This window comes from Mastigoproctus giganteus, chromosome 12, assembly GCF_048544385.1.
Source record: "Mastigoproctus giganteus isolate SK-2022 chromosome 12, ASM4854438v1, whole genome shotgun sequence".
Taxonomy (NCBI): Eukaryota; Metazoa; Arthropoda; class Arachnida; order Uropygi; family Thelyphonidae; genus Mastigoproctus; species Mastigoproctus giganteus.
Genome location: NC_143586.1, coordinates 109,008,633 through 109,029,030, shown reverse-complemented (window position 1 = coordinate 109,029,030; position 20,398 = coordinate 109,008,633). Strand labels below are relative to the sequence as shown.

At 38.8% G+C, this 20,398-nt stretch overlaps 1 protein-coding gene across 1 annotated transcript in view; it reads left to right on the top strand.

The window, feature by feature from the left end:
- The window catches only part of LOC150077332 (uncharacterized), a 308,602-nt gene that overhangs the window by 145,214 nt on the left and 142,990 nt on the right, over positions 1 to 20,398 (top strand). Inside the window, exon 7 of the mRNA XM_090385859.1 lies at positions 12,017 to 12,107. Coding sequence (XP_090241985.1) covers positions 12,017 to 12,107 — 91 coding nt within the window. The remainder of the gene's footprint in view (positions 1 to 12,016; positions 12,108 to 20,398) is intronic.

Below are 20,398 nucleotides of genomic sequence, written 5' to 3'. Positions count from 1 at the left end.
ACTGAGTGCGATGAGGCTCAATTAATTATGACTGAGCAAGATTTTCAGGCTTTTCTAAAATTTTCCAAAGAAAGAAAGTTCCAGAGAAAGCCAGTGCTGCTTGAATTTGAGGAAAGAATAGTAGAAGGCTTATAGCCGTCTACTATTCTTTCCTCAAATAAATAATGATAATAATAAAATAAAATTATAAGAATAAAATAATAATAATAATAATAAGGGGGAAAATAATAATAATAATAATAATAATAAGGGGGAAAATAATAATTAATAAATAAGAGAAAAGGAAATGGACAACCTAAGTGTTTCCCTCCTCCCATAGGTAATTATCCAACTGACCTTTGAATTTCCCCAAACTGTCAGCTTCTACCACCCATGTAGGCAACTTATTCCAGTAATTTATAACTCGCTGGCTAAAATAAAACTTCCTGCAATCCATTCTAAACATCTCCCCCCCCATTACTTGAAAATATGGCCCCTTGTTCTAGAATCATTTATAACCGTGAAAATTTCGTCCTCATTCATTTTGCTTATGCATCTCAGAGCCTTAAACACTTCGATCAAGTCCCCTCTAAGGTGTCTAGTTTCCAAGCTCTGTGACCGCCATATTCAAAGTCTTTCCTCATATGGGTGCCCTTTTGCAGAATCTCACCAGGTGAGTTACCCATCTCTGGACCCTTTGGAGAAGCACAGTATCTTTCTTTGGGTGCAGTCTCCATACCTGAACACAGTATTCCAAGTGTGGTTTAACAATAGCCTCATACAATGGTATTATGATGTCCTTATCTTTACTAGCAATTGTTCGATACATCATCGATAGGACACCATGGGCCTTCCTTGCAACCTGTCTACTATGTTCAGAGAACTTAAGTCTGACTGTATCGTAACACCCAAGTCCCTTTCCTCCACTACCAGCTTTAGTTCAAATCCCCTAATTGTATAAGTTATTTTGGGGTTACTGTTTACCCAAGTGTAACACCTTACACTTTGCTGGATTAAAGTGTAGTTGCCTTTTTTTGACCATCCCTGAAGTCTATCTAGGTCATTCTGAAGAAGCTCTGCTTGGTGGCAGTCATTAACTACTCTACCAATCTTTACATCACATCATCTGCAAATTTAGCCATCACGCTCTCTATCCCTTCATCGATGCCATTTATGAAAATCAAAAACAACGGTGGTCCTAATACTGATCCTTGGGGAACCCCACTTCTTACATCAACCCAAGCTGAGGAATAGCCATTTATCACAACCATCTGCCTCCTGCCCTGAAGCCATCCAGCTATCCATCTAAGGATTTTCCCTGTGATTCCAACCTGTTCCAGCTTATAGACTAACTGCTCATGTGGGACTGAATCAAATGCTTTGCTGAAATCCAAATAAACAACGTTGAAATTATTCCTTAAAACAGAATCTTGAGTGACCCTGTCAAATTAGCTAGCCAGATTAGTTAAACATGATTTTCCCTTTATAAAACCATGCTGAGTATCCTTCAAAATTCCATTTCTATCTAAATGATCCTGAATTCCAACTTTGATCATTGTCTCCATGATTTTCCCTGCTACTGAAGTTAGACTAACCGGTTGGTAATTTCACACTTCACTCTTAGAACCGCCCTTATATATTGGAGATACAGTGGCACTTTTTCAATCCAATGGAATCACTCCCGAGTCCAGTGATGCATGCATAATTAGCTTCAATGGTTCAATGCACTCACTTGCTGCCTCCCTTAAGATTATAGGGTATATGCCATCAACCCTAGGAGCCTTACTGGCTAGTAAGCTCAAAAGTTTTTTTTATTAAATAAACATTTGAAATTTCAACATCATTAATTACATTTTTTTTCAATTTCACTCCCAGAATTTCTCATTGACATAGTGTTTTTCTTCTGTAAATATCAATGCAAAGTAACTGTTGAGTTCATCTGCAACTTCAGCTGGGATATCTACAGGTCCATTGCATAAGAGTCCAATCTGGTTTGTTCTTCCTTCTTTGCATTTATATATGTGAAGAATTCCTTATCCCTCCCCACCTCTTTGCCAGCCTAACCTTTTCTGTGGCACTATTACGGATCAATTTGTTCCTGTTATACGCTTCTGTATTTTTTATTGCTCTGTAACCTTTTCATGCTGTCTTTTTCTGCTAAAGTAAACTGGTAACTTCATTATTCATCCAACTTGGAATCCTCCTCGTGGAGTATTTTTTTAATGGTATATAGGGGCTGCATGTTAATAAAAAATGTAAAAAAAAAAAATGTAATGTAAGGTAGATGACAATTGGTTTCTCCTTTTTGAGAAAAAAAAGTCAGTCTAAATATTAGTCAGTTTTTCTGTCTTTTTTATTTTAAAAATAATAATAATAAAACTACATTAATTTTTTTTATTATTTTGTGAATTTCTGCTTATTAATGAATTGGCCATCAGTTGTGCCATAATAGAGAAAAATGACATTTTTCTCTATTATGTGCAGTAATTTCATAGTACTTTCAAAACCCTGGATAGCAGGATGGGTGGATGACCTAGGACCCCCTGCCCATCGAATCAGGCTCCATGCTGTGGCTATTTAGCCAGCATGGTGTTGGGATGCTTACACTGACTGGTGTGGTCTGCCCTTGCCATATGTTCTTTCATTCCTACCACCTGGGTTGGTTGATCTCTCACTCCCCCACCCCCTTCCCCCCAAATTGGGTGGAACCCTCATCCCCTTCACCTGATGGGTTGTCCCACTGCCAACTATCATATCCCACCCCAAGAGCAGAATAGGTATCCTGCCCTTGGGGGACCTTCCATCCCCATTTTCACTCAGGTAGGCACCTTCACTACTGTCTCCCTCTATCCTTCTACTGCTTTACCCACTTCCTATCTCCCCACTACCAACTTTTAACTTTCACTTTTTTTTTTTTTTTTTTAACTGGGCTCTTATTGTCCGTAGCCTAGGCTGCCACAGTGTTCTCACACCAGTGCTTTACACTGCCTACTGCCTGGCCCACCTCTTTGTGGTGCTGGGCAGTAAACTAGAAGATTTAGAATGTAGAAATTTTTGTATGGAAACATCGGCCTTAGGTTGAGGCTAGATGAGCAACACACTAACACTGCACGAACACTCGTTAACCTACATAAATTTGGCCTTTACAGAGTTTTTTTCATCACATTGCTTGACGTGGAGTTGGAGGGGAACCCATGGAGCTGCATTACAGTTAACACTATACACTATAGTACTTACGTAGTACAAAGTTTATTAATAGATATTAAAGAAATAAAATGCACAATATGAAAAGTAATTATGCTGCCCTGTGTACTACACTGCCCGACAGAATTAGCATTAGCATTAGTAGAGGCATTTGATGCAAGAAAGCAAGCTTATGCAGCATCAGCCAAAAAAAAAACAAAAAAAAAAACCACTTCCACTTCACCCCTCTGTTCGTTCAAAATACCTGTCCAGCTGAGCCTTAAACTTATTTAGGCTATCAACCTCCACCACAAGGGATGGAAGTCTGTTCCACCAACCAACCACCCGCTGGCTAAAGGCAAATTTCCACACGTCTATCCTACATCTGTCTTTCCTCAATTTGAATTTATGCCCTCTCAGGTGATTATTCTGAGCTAGAGGAAGAATCCCATCAGCATTGAGCATGCTTAAACCATTCAAGGCTTTATACACCTCTATCAGATCACCTCGCTGGTGCCTAGTCTCCAGACACTGTAATTTGCAAAACTTAAGCCTTTCTTCGTAAGAGCACCCCTTTGTTCCGTTCACTAATCTTGTTGCCCTTCTCTGTACTCGTTCCAGCAGCTCTACATCCTTCTTGAAATGAGGCCTCCAGACCTGTATACAGTACTCTAGGTGTGGCCTGACCATCGCCTTATACAATGGAATAATCACCTCCTTATCCCTGCTGGAAAAATTCCTGTATATCATTGACAATACTCCATGAGCTACTCTTGCAGCCCGTCTGCACTGCTCAGAGAACTTCATATCTGCCTGCACAATCACCCCCAAGTCCCTTTCATTCTCTACCACTGTCAGTGTTGTACCATAGAGTTGATACGTTGCTCTGGGGTTGCTGTTTCCCATGTGTAGTACTTTACATTTGTCAATGTTAAACTTCATTTGCCACCTCTCAGCCCATCTGCTCAACCTTTCCAGATCCTGTTGCAGAAGCATGGTGTCAGTAGTGTCCTTGACAACCCTGCCAACCTTTGTATCGTCTGCAAACTTGGACATTAATCCCGATATACCATCATCAATATCATTTATAAATACAGAAAACAATAATGGACCCAACACTGAGCCCTGAGGGACTCCACTAATAACATCAGTCCACGATGAGCAGTGTCCATTGATTACCACTCTCTGTCTTCTCCCCCTCAACCACCCCTTTATCCATAGCAGCAATTTGCCTCCAATGTCACACTGCTCCAATTTGTGTAGCAGTCTTCCATGTGCAACAGTATCAAAAGCCTTTCTAAGATCCAAGTATATAATATCAAAGTTATTCCCTGCATCCAGTTCTTTTGTGACTGCATCATAGTATCCAATCAAGTTGGTCAGGCAAGACTTCCCCTTAACAAAACCATGCTGTGTCTGAGCTATAACTGAAGTCTTGTCTAAATGATCCTGCAGTGCGTCCTTAACCAGTGCCTCCATTAATTTTCCTGGAACAGAAGTCAAGCTCACAGGTCTATAATTACTTGTGTCAGCCTTTGATCCTCCTTTGTGAATTGGGGTCACATTTGCACATTTCCAGTCTATGGGTTAATTAACAGAACATATAGAAAAATGTGGTGTAACTCGTGAGGTTTGCGATGATCCGGGACAAAATTTGGTATGCCGGTGTACCATAGAATTATAATGAAATGAGGAGACAGTGAGGAACTTCAGACAGGTATAGGGGACAGTTATAGGGGTGTTACCAAAAAAGGTCACATTACAGAAGTCAATACAAGATGCTCAAAAATATGGTCACATGATATCATTACGGCATATGACCCCCTCCTATGCTAAACACACCTTATATTGAGCAGTGAACATTGCATAAGGTGTCTATAAGCTTCTGTGGCAACAAATCCCATTCTTCCACTAGCGCAGACCATAGCTCACCAAGCGACCGAGGAGTTAGCTGTGCAATGAAACACCAAAGGGCATCCCACAAATTTTTGATCGGATTTACATCTGATGATCCTGCTGGCGATAGTTGGATATCTTCAGCTTTCAGGTATTCCTCCACCATTTGAGCTCTATGTGCAGAGGCACTGTCTATGCATGAAAAGAAAATCTGGGCGAAGTGCACTCCTAAAAAGTCACACAAATAGGTTTGAGGATCTGTTCTCAGTACCTCAGCACAGTTATGGAACCAATCTCATGATAGGGTAACATAACAGCAGTTGATCATTATTCCATCCCACACGAGGAAAATGCTTCCCTAAGTGTGGACACATTTCCCCCTTTTTCTGATGTTGGTGGGATGGTACTGCATTTATCATTGTCTCCAGATGAAATAACATCTAGAATCTGTTTGTAGGCTAAAACAGAACTCACCAGAGAACAGAACTTTAACCCATTTGTCAGGACTCAAAGTTGCATGTTCATGCCACCACTGTTGACAAGCTCTGCGGTGGTTTTGGAGTTAATGGGATACAAACCACTAGCTTCCTTGCGTAGAGTTCACTTGAATTGAGCCTTCTTAACACACTTCGTTGGAAATGTTTTCCCCTGTGGCTGCACCACCCTCAAGTGGCAGTTGATGACAGGACATTGTAGAGTTCATCTTGCTGCTAGAGCCAGATAGTGGTCTGTGCTGGTTGACGTAGCCCTCAGAGGAACTCTTCTTGGTTCATGACTCCTGAAACTGCTTCCATAATGCTGAAGTGACACTGCATGACACATTAAGGCAACATGCCGCCTGCGACTGCCTGACTTCAAGTCATCCAATGGCTCACCATCTGAAAGAATCATCTAAACAATGATGACTTGCCATCTTGAGTTACTGGAGATGTGGCTATCCCACTGAGCAAGCCAATAAACAGGAATGAAGCGATGTAGTTGCAACCTGTGTTTTTATAGGCCTGAATAATTTGCATAATGTGAGGCTCTGTGAGGTGGTAGATTGATTTCTATTGGATACTTGGAATTGACATGCCAGGATGCCTATTATATAAATTTTTTTTTTTTTTTTTTTTTAACCTTTGGTGACACTGTTCACAATAAAATATTCACAAAGAACATTTTGTTCTGTTAATTTTGTCGAGCAATGTATATTTAGTTATGATGCAGCAAACAAATAACATTTTGCATTTCATGATGACAATCTACTTGCGGAATGTTTATATACATCTTTTATCATAATCAGTAATTTTTGAACAGTGTGCCTCTTCGACTCAGAGGAAGACTTCTGATGATGGTGCATTGTTCAGAAATATATTTCCCAATAGCAGAAGCACTGATGAATCTGAAAAATGGGCCATTTTCAATGATTGCTACAGATAGCAGTAATCAAAGTGATTCCAAACTGCATCACATTGTGGTGATCTTTTGTTGAAAAAAAAAAAAAAAAAACTTTAAATCAAAAAGTAGCTTGCTCTCAGTGCCAGTATTCGGTTGTGACTACAGGATATATGACATTTCACATATGAATTACCTAAAAACACATGGGATTACTTCAAATTTTTGTCTGACTCTGAATGTTGATAATGCACCTGTTATGACAGGTCTGAAAATTGGATGGGCAAGAGTACTAAAAGAGGAGGTTGAGAATTTGGTGCAAAGGCTGTATGTACACATTCTGTCTTTGGTTAAATGTGTAACTGGACTGGTAGAACAGTGGCAACCTTTGACAAGGTGGTTTAAAAGAAAGCTGTGTACTGTGATTCCCATAGCAGACTGAACTAGACGGATGATTCAAATTACTCATAGGCATTTCTGTTGCCAAAGTCATGGCAGTCTAAAACAAGTCTAAGATTCTGTTCTTTTGCTCAGAGAGGGGAGCCCTTTATCGTTGCACGTGATTCATGGTACAGAAGCTCCCATTGAAAAATTATATTATTATAAATGCTGAGGGCGAAAATTTCATCAATTAGTAGCTCATCATTTAGCAGTAGATGTTTGCAGCATCAGTTCTGTCAGCATGAAAGTGAGAATCTACCAGACACCTACTAGCATCAGCAGTGGCAATTGAAGCAAGAAAGCAAGCTTGTACAGCATCGGGGGGGGGGGGGGAACTCTCCACCTCCCATTTCACCTATTCATTCCCTCAATAACTATTGAGTTATTCCCTCAATGACTATTGTCTAGTTCTTCCTTGAATTTATTCAAGCTATCAACTGCCATAGCAACAGATGGAAGTTTGTCCGACAATCAAGCACCCACTGGCTAAAGGCAAACTTCCATACATCTATTCTGCAAACACCCTTCTCAATTTGAATTTATGTCCCCTGATATGTGTGGTCTGAGCAAGAGGAAGAATCCCAACATCATTGACCCAGTCAGTCAATTCAAAAACCATTCAAAACACTTTAATCAGATCACTTCACGGGTGCTTACTCTTTAGATGCTGCAATTTGCAGAGCCGAAGCCTTCCTTGTAACAGTATCTCTTTGTTCTCTTCACCAATCTCTTTGCTCTTTACCTGCAACTCCACATCCTTCCTAAAATGAGGCCTCCATACCTGTATACAATACTTAAGATGTTGCCTGACCATTGCCTTATACAATGGGATAATCACCTCCTTATCCGTGCTAGCAAAATTCCTGTATGTCATCAACAAAACCCCATGAGCTGTGGTGGCAGCCTGTCAGCATTGCTCAGAGAACTTCATATCTGACTGCACAGTTAACCCCAAGTCTTTTTAAGTTTCCACTCCCCTAGAGTGCAGTACGACACAGCAAAAGAAGAAAGAAAGGATTGATGTACACTGGTCGATAGTTGGGGAACTGATCATGAGGATGCTTGAAATATAATAAATATTTCGCGAGTTCACGAGGATGCTTGAAATATAACAAATTATCCCACGTCATACTTGGCTTTTAATAGTTCTGCCTGGTCATGCTGAGGGAGAGAGAATATTCAGCCAGGTTAGAAAGAAAAAAAAAAAAAACTGAGCTCAGAAAATTTACTTTCTGCTGAAACAAAGTCTAGACAACAGTGCCATTTTTATGAATAAAAGTTCTAGACTGTTGTCTAGAACTTTTATTCAGCATTCCTAAAGATGCTCAGTCTACAACAATATCTTTCTTGAAGCAATCAAAAATCACTTTGTGTGTAGAATGTCCAAGCAGAAATCCACAGGCATGAAAATGTTATGTAAGCTAATGCTTAAAAGCATACTTTACTGGGTAAACAATCCTATGGCTGCATTTTAATATAAAATGTGTATTTTTCCATGAAATTTAATTTTAGTGCAGAGTGGACCCTGCACTAAGTGTTTTTTTTTTTTCCAAAAAAACCAAGTTTTTTTGGGGGGGGGGAAGCTTTGGCCTAAAACATCTGTTTTATGCCTATTTTGATCCAACACCTCCTGTACAAATATCTGAACTTCAAATTTTTGAAAATCAAAAGTTAGCAGCTGTGTAATTATATTAAAGAAGCAGCAAAACAGGTGAGAAAACCTTTGGCTATTATTATACAAGCATCCTTGAATTCAAAAGAGGTATCTCTCTACATATTGGAGATGTACATTTGTCTTCCCTGTTCAAAGAGGAGGAATCAGTCCTATTATAAAAGTTCCATGAGTAATCACAAACCTGTAATGTTTTCTGTTCCAAGGAAGATAATAGAATCAGTCGTTTAAGAAGTAATGCAGGATCATGACTTTCATAAAGCTTTTAGCACTGTTCCATGTGGAAGACAGCTGTAGGAAAAAATGGGACTATGTGGCATTGGAAGCAAGTTTCTGCTACAGATAAAGTCATATTTGAGTTACAAAAGACAGAGGGTTTTGAGTTACAAACAAAAGCTTGTTTTAATTTGTGCCCTATATGAAAATGTTGATTCACAACGGCAGGTTGTGCCAAAACAAGATGGCATTCAACGAGCTTGTTGGTGCAGATGTGGGTATTCAACAGCATTTTTGCATATTTGAAGAGGATCATTCTTTGTGTCAAATTCTTCTATGAGCTCAGTTAATTCCATATGTAAGTCATCAGGTGGTTTGGAGACATCAATCAGTGTGAGATTGTGTTTTTCAAAATCAGCAAACCATTCATTGTATTCTTCAGTCAGGGAGTCTAGAAGAGCTGTGTATTCTTTCATGTTGCATTTCATTAATGATGTTTGTATCCTGTTCATTAATTACTTTTGCCAGTTCAGGAAAGTGTTCAGCTGAAAGTTTTGATCGGGTAAACATGGTTTTGAAAAAGGTCAGCTTTTTCCAAAATGCCTGTATTTTAAGCCACATTATATAGATTTGGTTTTACCTTGCAAAACAATATTCAGATCATTTTTCTTTAATATTCTTTCACATAAAAATGCAATATCTCTGCAGAATTCCACTTTCGACAATTCACACTGATTCAGTTTCTCAAAAAAAGCTTGCAATTTGTTTTTGCAAAGATAAAAGTTTGACAAGTATTTGTCCTTTGGACAACTAGCGCACTTTAGAATGATATGGCAGATCCACTTGAAAGTTTCATCATCAAGCTGAAGCATGCTGCAAAATTGGCAATGCCATGATGTATTTGCTCAAATGTAGTTTACAATACCTATAACTTTATTTAATGTGTCACTTAAAACAGTAGATTTGGCACACAGATTCTGCTAATGAAGAATTGAAAGGAAATCAAAGTATCTGAATCTGGCAATTCTTTCTGTAGTAATACAACAGATCCTTCATGTTTTCCTCTCATGGAAGATGTGCCATTTTGCGTACACTTACTAAATTTCATAAATTCAGTTTTGCTTCACAGCATTTTTCTTTAGTGATGGCAAAGATATCAATTCCATGTGTCCTGACAGTAAGGGTACCCAAAGCCAGTAACCCCTCATGACAATGAAAATCCACAGTTATAACACAAAAAAAAAATAAATAAATAACATCGGCACTGAGTCAGTAATGTCAGTGGATTCCAAGTAATACCAAGGCAATTGAATAATAAATGTCTTCGCTTTGGCATATTACATGAAGCTGTTCTGTTATATTACTCACTAATTCATGTTGCCGATCAGTTATGGTTCTCCTTGAAAGAGGTAGTTTGTACTTATTAAGCTTAGCTGAATCTAAACATCCCACAACTTCAACAATGCATTCTTCTTTGATTTCCACATTGCTAAATGGCTTACCTCTTCTTCCAAGGGGCGCCTCCGTAGCCAGGTGGGCAAGAGCAGCAGTGCGTAGCACACGCTTCTTGATTAGACCGGGGTTCGAGCCCATGCCCACCAAATACAGAGGATGCAGAAAGGCCAGGGAATGACCACCGCATATCCCCAGAGCAATATGGCCTTAGTTGCTAATGCTCCTAAAAAAAAAAAAAAAATTAACCAAAATCTTCTTCCAAGTATATAGCTTCTTTATATGTCGCTTCAGTGATGTCGGTCCCTTGTCCTGACATAGTTTTGAACTTGCTACTGCTTTCCATCTTTAATTTTCATTAAGTGCAGGCTTTTGAGGTTCTCCTTCTAGTTCTAGAAGAAATACAATGCATATCAGCATTATGAGTCGTATAATGCTGATATGCATTGTATTTCTTCACTGTTGCGAATATGGGTCACAGAGCAAACAAATACGTTATTTTATCTTTTACTGCAGCAACATAAAACTGCAATCCCCATTCTTCATTGAATACTCTCTTTTCTTATTTCTTGACATAATCAGGTTACCAATAAAAATTAAAAACGAAATACATAGATTGATTGAAGATTCAATTTTAAAGGAAACAAGCCCTGGAAACTGATGGTACTGGGGAGAATGACCGGAACGTCAGCTGATACTGATAGCAATCAATGAGATGTGTCATCACTGATAAGTAAGGAAACATTGCTAAATTAAGTTATTTTAAGTGGAAGTGATGCCATATCATCTATATGGGAAACAATGATATTCTGTAAAGATTAGTGAATTAGAATAAATGCTTTATTTTGTATTTACTTTAATACATAATTCATTATTAATTTCCTTAACTAGAAAACACAATGCATACATTTTATTTAACACATAAGTTTTCTTTAACATGTTACAGTTCTTTCTTAAGGAGCTCTCAGGCCAGTGCAGATGATTTCTCTGGATGGTTGTGTAGCTTGTGTAGGGTAGTGCCAGTGAGGTAGCCATCTGTTGGTATGATGGGACAACCAGGCCAGGTAAACATGCCCTACACCATTTTGGAACTGTTAGGAATTCATAGATATTGGATATAGTCATATTTTAAGATATAGTTCTTTTGTCTGTAATCTGACCATATCATGGTTTTCTGCTAGGCATGGAGATGGGCACTAGTGGGTGTTGTGCACAACAACCCGGCCATGCTGTCCAACTTTATGCATCTGCCATCTAACCATTTTTATGAAAATATATCACCCACAGCCCATATTGAATTTTGTACACACTTGGTTGGTTTGCCATCTGTTGGTTAGTCACATGTACTTTGCTGTCTGAACTAATAATTGGACCTTCCTGTTGTTGTTGAATATATATTGACAGTCATATCTTTTCCTTTCATCCATGCCAACATCATGTTTGAGAGATGCTTGTGATACATTCCAGACTTCTGAAATCTTGTTAAAGACACTCATTCCCACTCTCCATTAGTTACCCTGTTTGAAGTCAGAGGTCAGCTTTTGCAGAGATGTACCCTCATAATACTGGACTTGCAGCAGAGCCTTCTTTTATATTTACACAAGTAGAGTACTGGAGAGTTATTTTCTTGTGTTATCAACTGGTTATGTACATATTGTACCTCCTGCTTTGCATAGTACGCAGGTAATTGTTTCTGTTATTTTGTCAAAATGTTATTTTGTCTACCAACTGCATTTATTTAGTTTTAACACAAAAATAACAGCTAAGCATTTTAATTTGCAATGTTTTATTTCTCTACAGGGCAGTAAACCTCAGTTGGAAGAGGTTTGGGTAGAAGAAGACCATATGCAGAAAGACGAATTTAATCCAAAAGTTTTCTTTGCCTACCATGGTTAGCATTTTTTCTTACTTATTTCATGTATGTACTGCTATAGGTTCAGAAATTTTATATCATAAAATAGCTTGTTCGGTTTTGTTCTTCCTAACTTGATTAGCATATAACAGCTCTAAGGCTTTCACATATTGATTTGAAATAATTTCCATAGCTTTGTCCTTTTTAATAACCACCACAGATTTAGCTGCAGATAAAATATTAATGTAATATATGCTGACATTCCAATTTATTAGAAAATCCTGCAAGTAGAGATCCATGCTCCTCCCATCATATGTAAATTAAATAGCCTGTGATGTGTTATCACTTGGTATAGAGGCACCTCCATAGCCAGGTGGGCAGGAGCAGCAGTGTGTAGCACACGCTTCTTGATTAGACCGAGGTTCGAGCCCATGACCACCAAATACGGAGGATGCGGAAAGGTCAGGGAATGACCACTGCATATCCCCGGAGCATTATGGCCAAAATGCTCCTAAAAACCAAAATAACAACAACAACGACAACTTGGTATAGACTTGCAAGTCTATAAGAAAAGCTGTTGTGCCTTAGTGAAATCATTAAAGGTTATACTGTGGGGAATGGCAACATCAGAGATCTTAATAGGTGGGGGGACACAGCTAATAGTGAGAAGAACAAGTTCAACTAGAAGATCTCCATGACTGGCACTGCAGATGTCTGGCCAACTATGTATAAAAAAAATCAGAAGGCATCATTTCAGACAGTTGCTGAAACCTTCAACATCAAATGGCAGAAACTGGTGTGGCATGCATGGAGCTCAGAATAGTGGCATATGCAGTTGTGTCAGTTTGCAAAACAATTTGTCTGTGAGTAGAACAGAATGTTTTCGGTGATGTCAAGAATGTCAACATGCAGTTAATGGAGCCGGAAATGTATATTATGTTATCAGCCAAATCAGTTCACATTATTAGCACTGAAAACATATGGGGCAGAAGATGCTGTGTGAAGAGCACTCTGTACTGGCCATTCTGGTGGTGGTGGTGGTGGTGGTGTTCTCATGTGGGGCTGCTTCTTTTTGCTATGTCATGGGTCCCATTATGCTATAGCAGGCCATTGAAACTATTTTCCGTGAACCTTGGGGGGTTTCTGCAGTCAGGTTTGTGGGTGACAAGAGAGGGTGGCCTTTCTGCTCATTTGTGGTCCAAATGAGTGATATGAGTTACATAACAAACAAGATACAAGCTTACTAATTCTGAGAGACAAGTTGTTAAGACTTCTCCAACCCCCCCCCCCCCACCATTTCGAGAAACCAAGATATGTTAGCAATTATATATTGAGCAGATTGTAGACTTCAAAATGTGAACGGGCAAATTTGAAGGTAGCCTAGAAATATTTTTGTCAGTCACAATGTTTAATTATTGAGAACAATAAAACAAAATGTTATTTTAATTTGGAGACTTGCTGGTATTCCTAGAAATCAAAAGAGATTTGTAGCCAAAAAGGTTTGTGGGACAGTGTTCTAGAGTGGGTATATCCAATTCATTTAGAGGGGTATATCCAATCTGTGAAGCCAAGTTCAAGTTTGCCTGAATGGCAATAGGCTCTTCCAAGACTACAGTACCATAAGGTTTGATAACCAAAGTCTTGAGCACAAAAGGTAATACTGTTGTAACTGTAGGTACTAATAATATTAAACAGACTGAGGTCCTTCTTAATAGTTATGATGCAATGTTGCAAAAAAAAAAAAAAATGTGATGAGATAGTTCTTAGTGTGAGAATATCTGGAATTTTACCCATCCATGATAAGAGTAAATTTATAACTTGAGCATCTTGTCAATTAACTTAAACCTGGAACAATTGTGCAAGACTCATGGGGTAGCCTGCAGTTGTTGATAGAACAGACTGTTCTTTCAGAGACAGGACACACTTGAATAGGAGAAGTGAGAATATTTGCTGGTGCAAATGAGGCAATGGTAACTATTTTGGAAAACTGCAAGGGAGATACATAGACCAAACATTTTATTGTAGTTGAAGGCATAGATAGATTCAATCCTTACACTACTTCAAATCGTTTTATTGTTATTGTGACATGCTATAATCTGCAAAGTAGGCAGATACGTGCCTGTTTAGGTGTGGGGGGGGGAGAAACTTAAAATGCTGACCCCAAGAAATGGATTTGCTGTACAACTGTGGAACCAGAGATAATAATGCAGAACAACCAAAAACATTTTCACAGAACGTGCTACAATTTATCTGTACACTGGTGTTCAAAGAAAGTGTATCACCCCTTAAATTGTCATTCGAATAACATAAGTATATGGCAATATTTCTTAGATATTGCATCAGATAAGATTGACACACAGGTGATAACATATATTGCATCAGCTGTTACTTTCAGCTATATAAGCATGCTCTGCAAGAGTTGCAGTCATTCCTTGCTTGTGTCAGCATGGCGAATTACGTGCAGTTGACACCACGAAGAAAGAGTGCTATCGTGAGGAAGGATGTTCTTCTCATCATATTGCTTATAGAGTGTCTTGTAATCAGTTGACAGTGAGTAGATTTTTTTCCAAACTCAAGAATACTGGTTCTGCTGTTAGGAAATAAGGAACTGGATCAAACGAGTCTCTATGCCAAAACAGGACCACGTTTTAAAGCGCTTATGCCTTAAAAACCGTAACACTTCTTCATCTGAAAAGAGAATGGTAGCAAGTGCAGTAACAGTCAGAAGAAGCCTCTTCAAAAATGGACTTGTAGCCCGTCGTCCTAAGAAGAAGCCCCTCCTCACACAAAAAATGAAAAAGGCCCGATTAATTTGGTGTAAGGAGCACGTCGAATGGACCCCCAAGCAGTGAAAATCAGTTATTTTCTCGAATGAGGAGAAATTCAACCTGCATGGCTCTGATGGGAGACAAACAATTCGCTGTAGACATGGTGAAGAATACTATCCAGACTATATGGAGGCTACAGTGAAATTCCCTACCAGCCAAATGATATGGGGGTGCATTTTTTCTTGCGGAGTAGGTCACCTGCAGTTTATAAAAGGTTCCGTAAATGCCAGTGGATACCTGGCTATATTGGAAGGCAAATTTCTGCCAACCATTAGAGACCATTTCAACCTGCCAAGTAACTGCATCTTTCAGGACAACTCTGCTCCTTGTGATCGGGCAAAAAGTGTAAGTAGGCACTTCTGTAGTTGCTTTAGCTTCATTTCTGCATTAGAGGTTCGACAGTAATGTGTTTACATTTGTTACAGGTGAAATAATGGTTGGAAGAACATTCCATTACAACTCTTAGCTGGCCAGGAAACAGCCCGGACCTGAATCTTATAGAGAACTGTTGGTATCATGTGGAATCTGCAGTTGCCAGAAAAAAACCAAAGACCCTTCATGAACTTTAGGAAGCCATAATTCAGAAATTGATTATCTTCAGAAATTGATTTTGTCAGTGCCTTGACAGTGTGCTGCTGTCATCAGGGCCAGAGGCGGTTCAACTAAATATTAGTTGTACCTGGTGAACTTTTCGTTTTGTTTTCCATTTAAAATGATGAACTGAAGCAAACTGAGGCCTTTTGATAACATTTTAACCATAATTGTCGTGTTTTCAAAATTGTTGTATAACGGTTGCAAATGGTCATTTTGGAATATTTTGAGAGCACCTGTCAAATATTACTTAGCTTTGCCTTAACTTTTGATAAATATCTTTTGTTTATATTTCTCTTTGTGATGCTAGTCATTAATGTAATATACCATTGCAATATACAGTGTATATGTGAAAATTTCTAGGAAAAAGCATTCTCATGCAACTATGATACATTAGAGTTAATAACAAACATGAAAAGATCATTAATAGTCAGTTATTACAGGTCTGTTAATTTGCCTGTTATGTTAACCACAGTAATTTAACTTTATTCTCAAGATTAATTTCACTGTCTTCTAATTTCTTTAAAAAAAGACATCTGCAAAACTATTTCTAAAAAGTTCATCATCATCAGCCATTTCAAATCCACTGTAGGATGAAGGCCTCTCCAGCAACTTTCCAGTTCCTTCTGTTTTGAGCACTGGCCATCCATTTACTATCCACAAACTTATGAATTTCATCTATCCATCTCCTCCTTTGTCTTCCAGGTTTTTTTCTAGCTCCTCTTAGATACCATTCTGTTAATTTCTTAGTCCATCTGTCATCATGTCTTCGAGCTGTGTCCTGCCCAAGACCATTTTAGTTCTTTAGTTTTGATAAAAATGTCCTTTACTTGACTTTGCTGCCTAATGCATGTGTTTCTCTTTTTATCTAACAGTCTGATTCCCAATATAATTCATTCCATTCTTCGCTGTGTAGTTCTCAGCTTCTCTTCCATTCCTTTGGTGAGTGCCCAAGTTTCACTTCCATAAGTCATGGTGGAGAGTATACATTGGTTCATTATTTTACGTTTCAGACAAACTGGAATATTGCTCTTCAGTATGGGACTATATTTCCTGAATGCTATCCATCCAAAATTTATTCTTCTCTTGACTTCCAGACATTTATCATTATTAGCATTAGCATTAGTAGAGGCATTTGATGCAAGAAAGCAAGCTTATGCAGCATCAGCCAAAAAAAAAAAAAAAACCCCACTTCCACTTCACCCCTCTGTTCGTTCAAAATACCTGTCCAGCTGAGCCTTAAACTTATTTAGGCTATCAACCTCCACCACAAGGGATGGAAGTCTGTTCCACCAACCAACCACCCGCTGGCTAAAGGCAAATTTCCGCACGTCTATCCTACATCTGTCTTTCCTCAATTTGAATTTATGCCCTCTCAGGTGATTATTCTGAGCTAGAGGAAGAATCCCATCAGCATTGAGCATGCTTAAACCATTCAAGGCTTTATACACCTCTATCAGATCACCTCGCTGGTGCCTAGTCTCCAGACACTGTAATTTGCAAAACTTAAGCCGTTCTTCGTAAGAGCACCCCTTTGTTCCATTCACTAATCTTGTTGCCCTTCTCTGTACTCGTTCCAGCAGCTCTACATCCTTCTTGAAATGAGGCCTCCAGACCTGTATACAGTACTCTAGGTGTGGCCTGACCATCGCCTTATACAATGGAATAATCACCTCCTTATCCCTGCTGGAAAAATTCCTGTATATCATTGACAATACTCCATGAGCTACTCTTGCAGCCCGTCTGCACTGCTCAGAGAACTTCATATCTGCCTGCACAACCACCCCCAAGTCCCTTTCATTCTCTACCACTGTCAGTGTTGTGCCACAGAGTTGATACGTTGCTCTGGGGTTGCTGTTTCCCATGTGTAGTACTTTACATTTGTCAATGTTAAACTTCATTTGCCACCTCTCAGCCCATCTGCTCAACCTTTCCAGATCCTGTTGCAGCAGCATAGTGTCAGTAGTGTCCTTGACAACCCTGCCAACCTTTGTATCGTCTGCAAACTTGGACATTAATCCCGATATACCATCATCAATATCATTTATAAATACAGAAAACAATAATGGACCCAACACTGAGCCCTGAGGGACTCCACTAATAACATCAGTCCACGATGAGCAGTGTCCATTGATTACCACTCTCTGTCTTCTCCCCCTCAACCACCCCTTTATCCATAGCAGTAATTTGCCTCCAATGTCACACTGCTCCAATTTGTGTAGCAGTCTTCCATGTGCAACAGTATCAAAAGCCTTTCTAAGATCCAAGTATATAATATCAAAGTTATTCCCTGCATCCAGTTCTTTTGTGACTGCATCATAGTATCCAATCAAGTTGGTCAGGCAAGACTTCCCCTTAACAAAACCCTTTAACTTAATTATTACAGCTAATAACTTGTCCCAGATAAGTATATGACTCCACCTTTTCAATTACTGCTCCTTCAATCATTATTTCCCTTTCTGTATGCCTGCTTGTTCATCATTACTTTTGTTTTAGCCATATTCATCTTTAGTCCAAAATCCTTACTAACTCTGCATAACTGATTAGGATTTTCCTCTAATTCTTTGGGATCATGGCTTATGACCACAATGTCATCTGCAAATCGTAAATGGTTTAGGTACTCTCCATTCACATTGACTCCTTTCTGCGACCAGTCTAATCTTCTGAAAGTTTCCTCAAGGGCAGCAGTAAACCACTTCAGAGATATTGTGTCTCCTTGTCGAACTCCTTTCTCAATTTTAAATTTCCTACTGTCTTTGTCTAGTCTAATAAAGGAAGTAGCATTCTCATATATTTTCTTCAAAATCATAATATATGGGGTATCTATGCCTTGTCTTTCCAGTGCCCGAAACATTGCCCTATGCTGTATGGAGTCAAATGCCTTTTCATAATCCACAAATGCCAGGCATAATGGTGTTTTATATTCATTTGCTTTCTCCATTAGCTGTGATATTACGTGAAGGTGATCCATAGTTGAGAATCCTGTCCTAAAGCCAGCTTGCTCTTTCGGTTGATTCTAATCTGTTAGTAATGACCCTTGTGAACAACTTGTAGATGTGGGATAACAAGCTAATTGGTCTATAATTTCCAATTTCTGATTTATCTCCTTTCTTATGCAGCAAAACTATGATTGCATTATTCCACTGCTTAGGCATCCCACCTTTTCTAATGAATTTTGTGAAGAGTCTTGCCAGTTTTTGTGTTGTCTCTTCCTCCCAATTTTAACAACTCTACAGTAACTTCATCTTCCCCCGAGGCTTTCTGATTCTTCATTTTCTTCAATGCCTGTTCTACTTCGTCAGGAAGAATATCGGGTATGTCATATGTGTTGCTACTTTGCAATCCATCTTCCCCACTGCTGGCATCATTCCCCTGTTCCTTGTATAATTCTCTATAGTAGTCTTCTGCTATTTGAATTATGCCTTCTCTGCTGTTACTATCCACAAACTTATGAATTTCATCTATCCATCTCCTCCTTTGTCTTCCAGGTTTTTTTCTAGCTCCTCTTGGATACCATTCTGTTAATTTCTTAGTCCATCTGTCATCATGTCTTCGAGCTGTGTCCTGCCCAAGACCATTTTAGTTCTTTAGTTTTGATAAAAATGTCCTTTTCACCATCGCTATTCTTCAGTTTCAGTATCATTTGTCTTTCTGTATTACTGCTCATGGCTGCTAATTTAAATCCTTTGTTTTCCCTTAATGCCTGTTCTACTTTTCTTGTGTTAAATCTTCTTATGTCCTCTCTGAGTCTCTTTCTAATGGCTTTGCATAACTCAGTATACTTAATTTTCTCCCTGTCAGTGTTTTTCTTCCTTTTCTTTTGTCGTCTTCGGTTCATCATGACAAGTGTTTCTTGACTATATTTTTTTTTTTATTCTTTGGATTTCTTTTTCCCTATAGGTTTCTTGGGCTTTATCACTTTCAGAAAGTTGTAATATTCCTCGTCGATATCTTCGTCCTTAGCAGTCTGCAGAAGCTCAAACTTGTTCTTAAGTTCCAGTACATACTGCTTTTTCTCCTCTTCTGTTATCTCAAAGACCTTTGTATTATTTACTCGAGTCAGTTTTTTCCTTTCCTTTCCTACATCTATATCAAGTGTACATCTTACCATTCTGTGATCACTTCCAACATTTACCTTATTCAGGACGGTAACATCATTCACAATATATCTTCTGTTAGTGAGGATGAAGTCGATTTCATTAGTAGTTAATCCATTTGGACTCTTCCATGTCCACTTTCTGTTCACCCTTTTCTTAAAAAAAGCGTTCATTACTGACAGCCCTTGAGATTCTGCAAATTCCACAAGTCTGTCACCTCTTTCATTTCTTTCACTAATTCCTTAGCATTGAAGTCCCTCATAATAATAGTGTAGTGGGTTTTCTGCTCATCTAGAAGACTCTCAATTTCGGTGTACATTTCTTCAACCTCCTCATCATCATGGCTCGATGTCGGTGCATAAATCATTATAATCTTTAGCTTGTACCTCTTAGAAATCTTGAGTATTAGTTTTGACACCCTTGGTGATGTACTTTTGAATTCCAAAATGTTGTTTTTAAAATCTTTATGGACCAGAAACTGAACTCCACCTTCGCTCCTTTCACTGTTTCCATTGGTGTACAGCAGATTTCCACTTGATAAACTTTTAAGTGATTCATTTCTTCTTCTTGTTTCAGCCAAACCGATGATATTCCAATTCACATTTTCTAATTCCTTTTCCAGCTCTAATATCCTGTCTTCACTGATAGTGATCCTGTAATATCCTGTCTTCACTGATAGTGATCTTACGTTATAACAGGCCAAGTTCAGTTTCCGTGCATGGCAGCCTGGTAGTACCCAGAGATTCTTAGCACACTCTGATCCTCTCGCTGCCGTAAGAGGGAGAGTGAAAGCTGCTGGGAACTGAGGGCCATT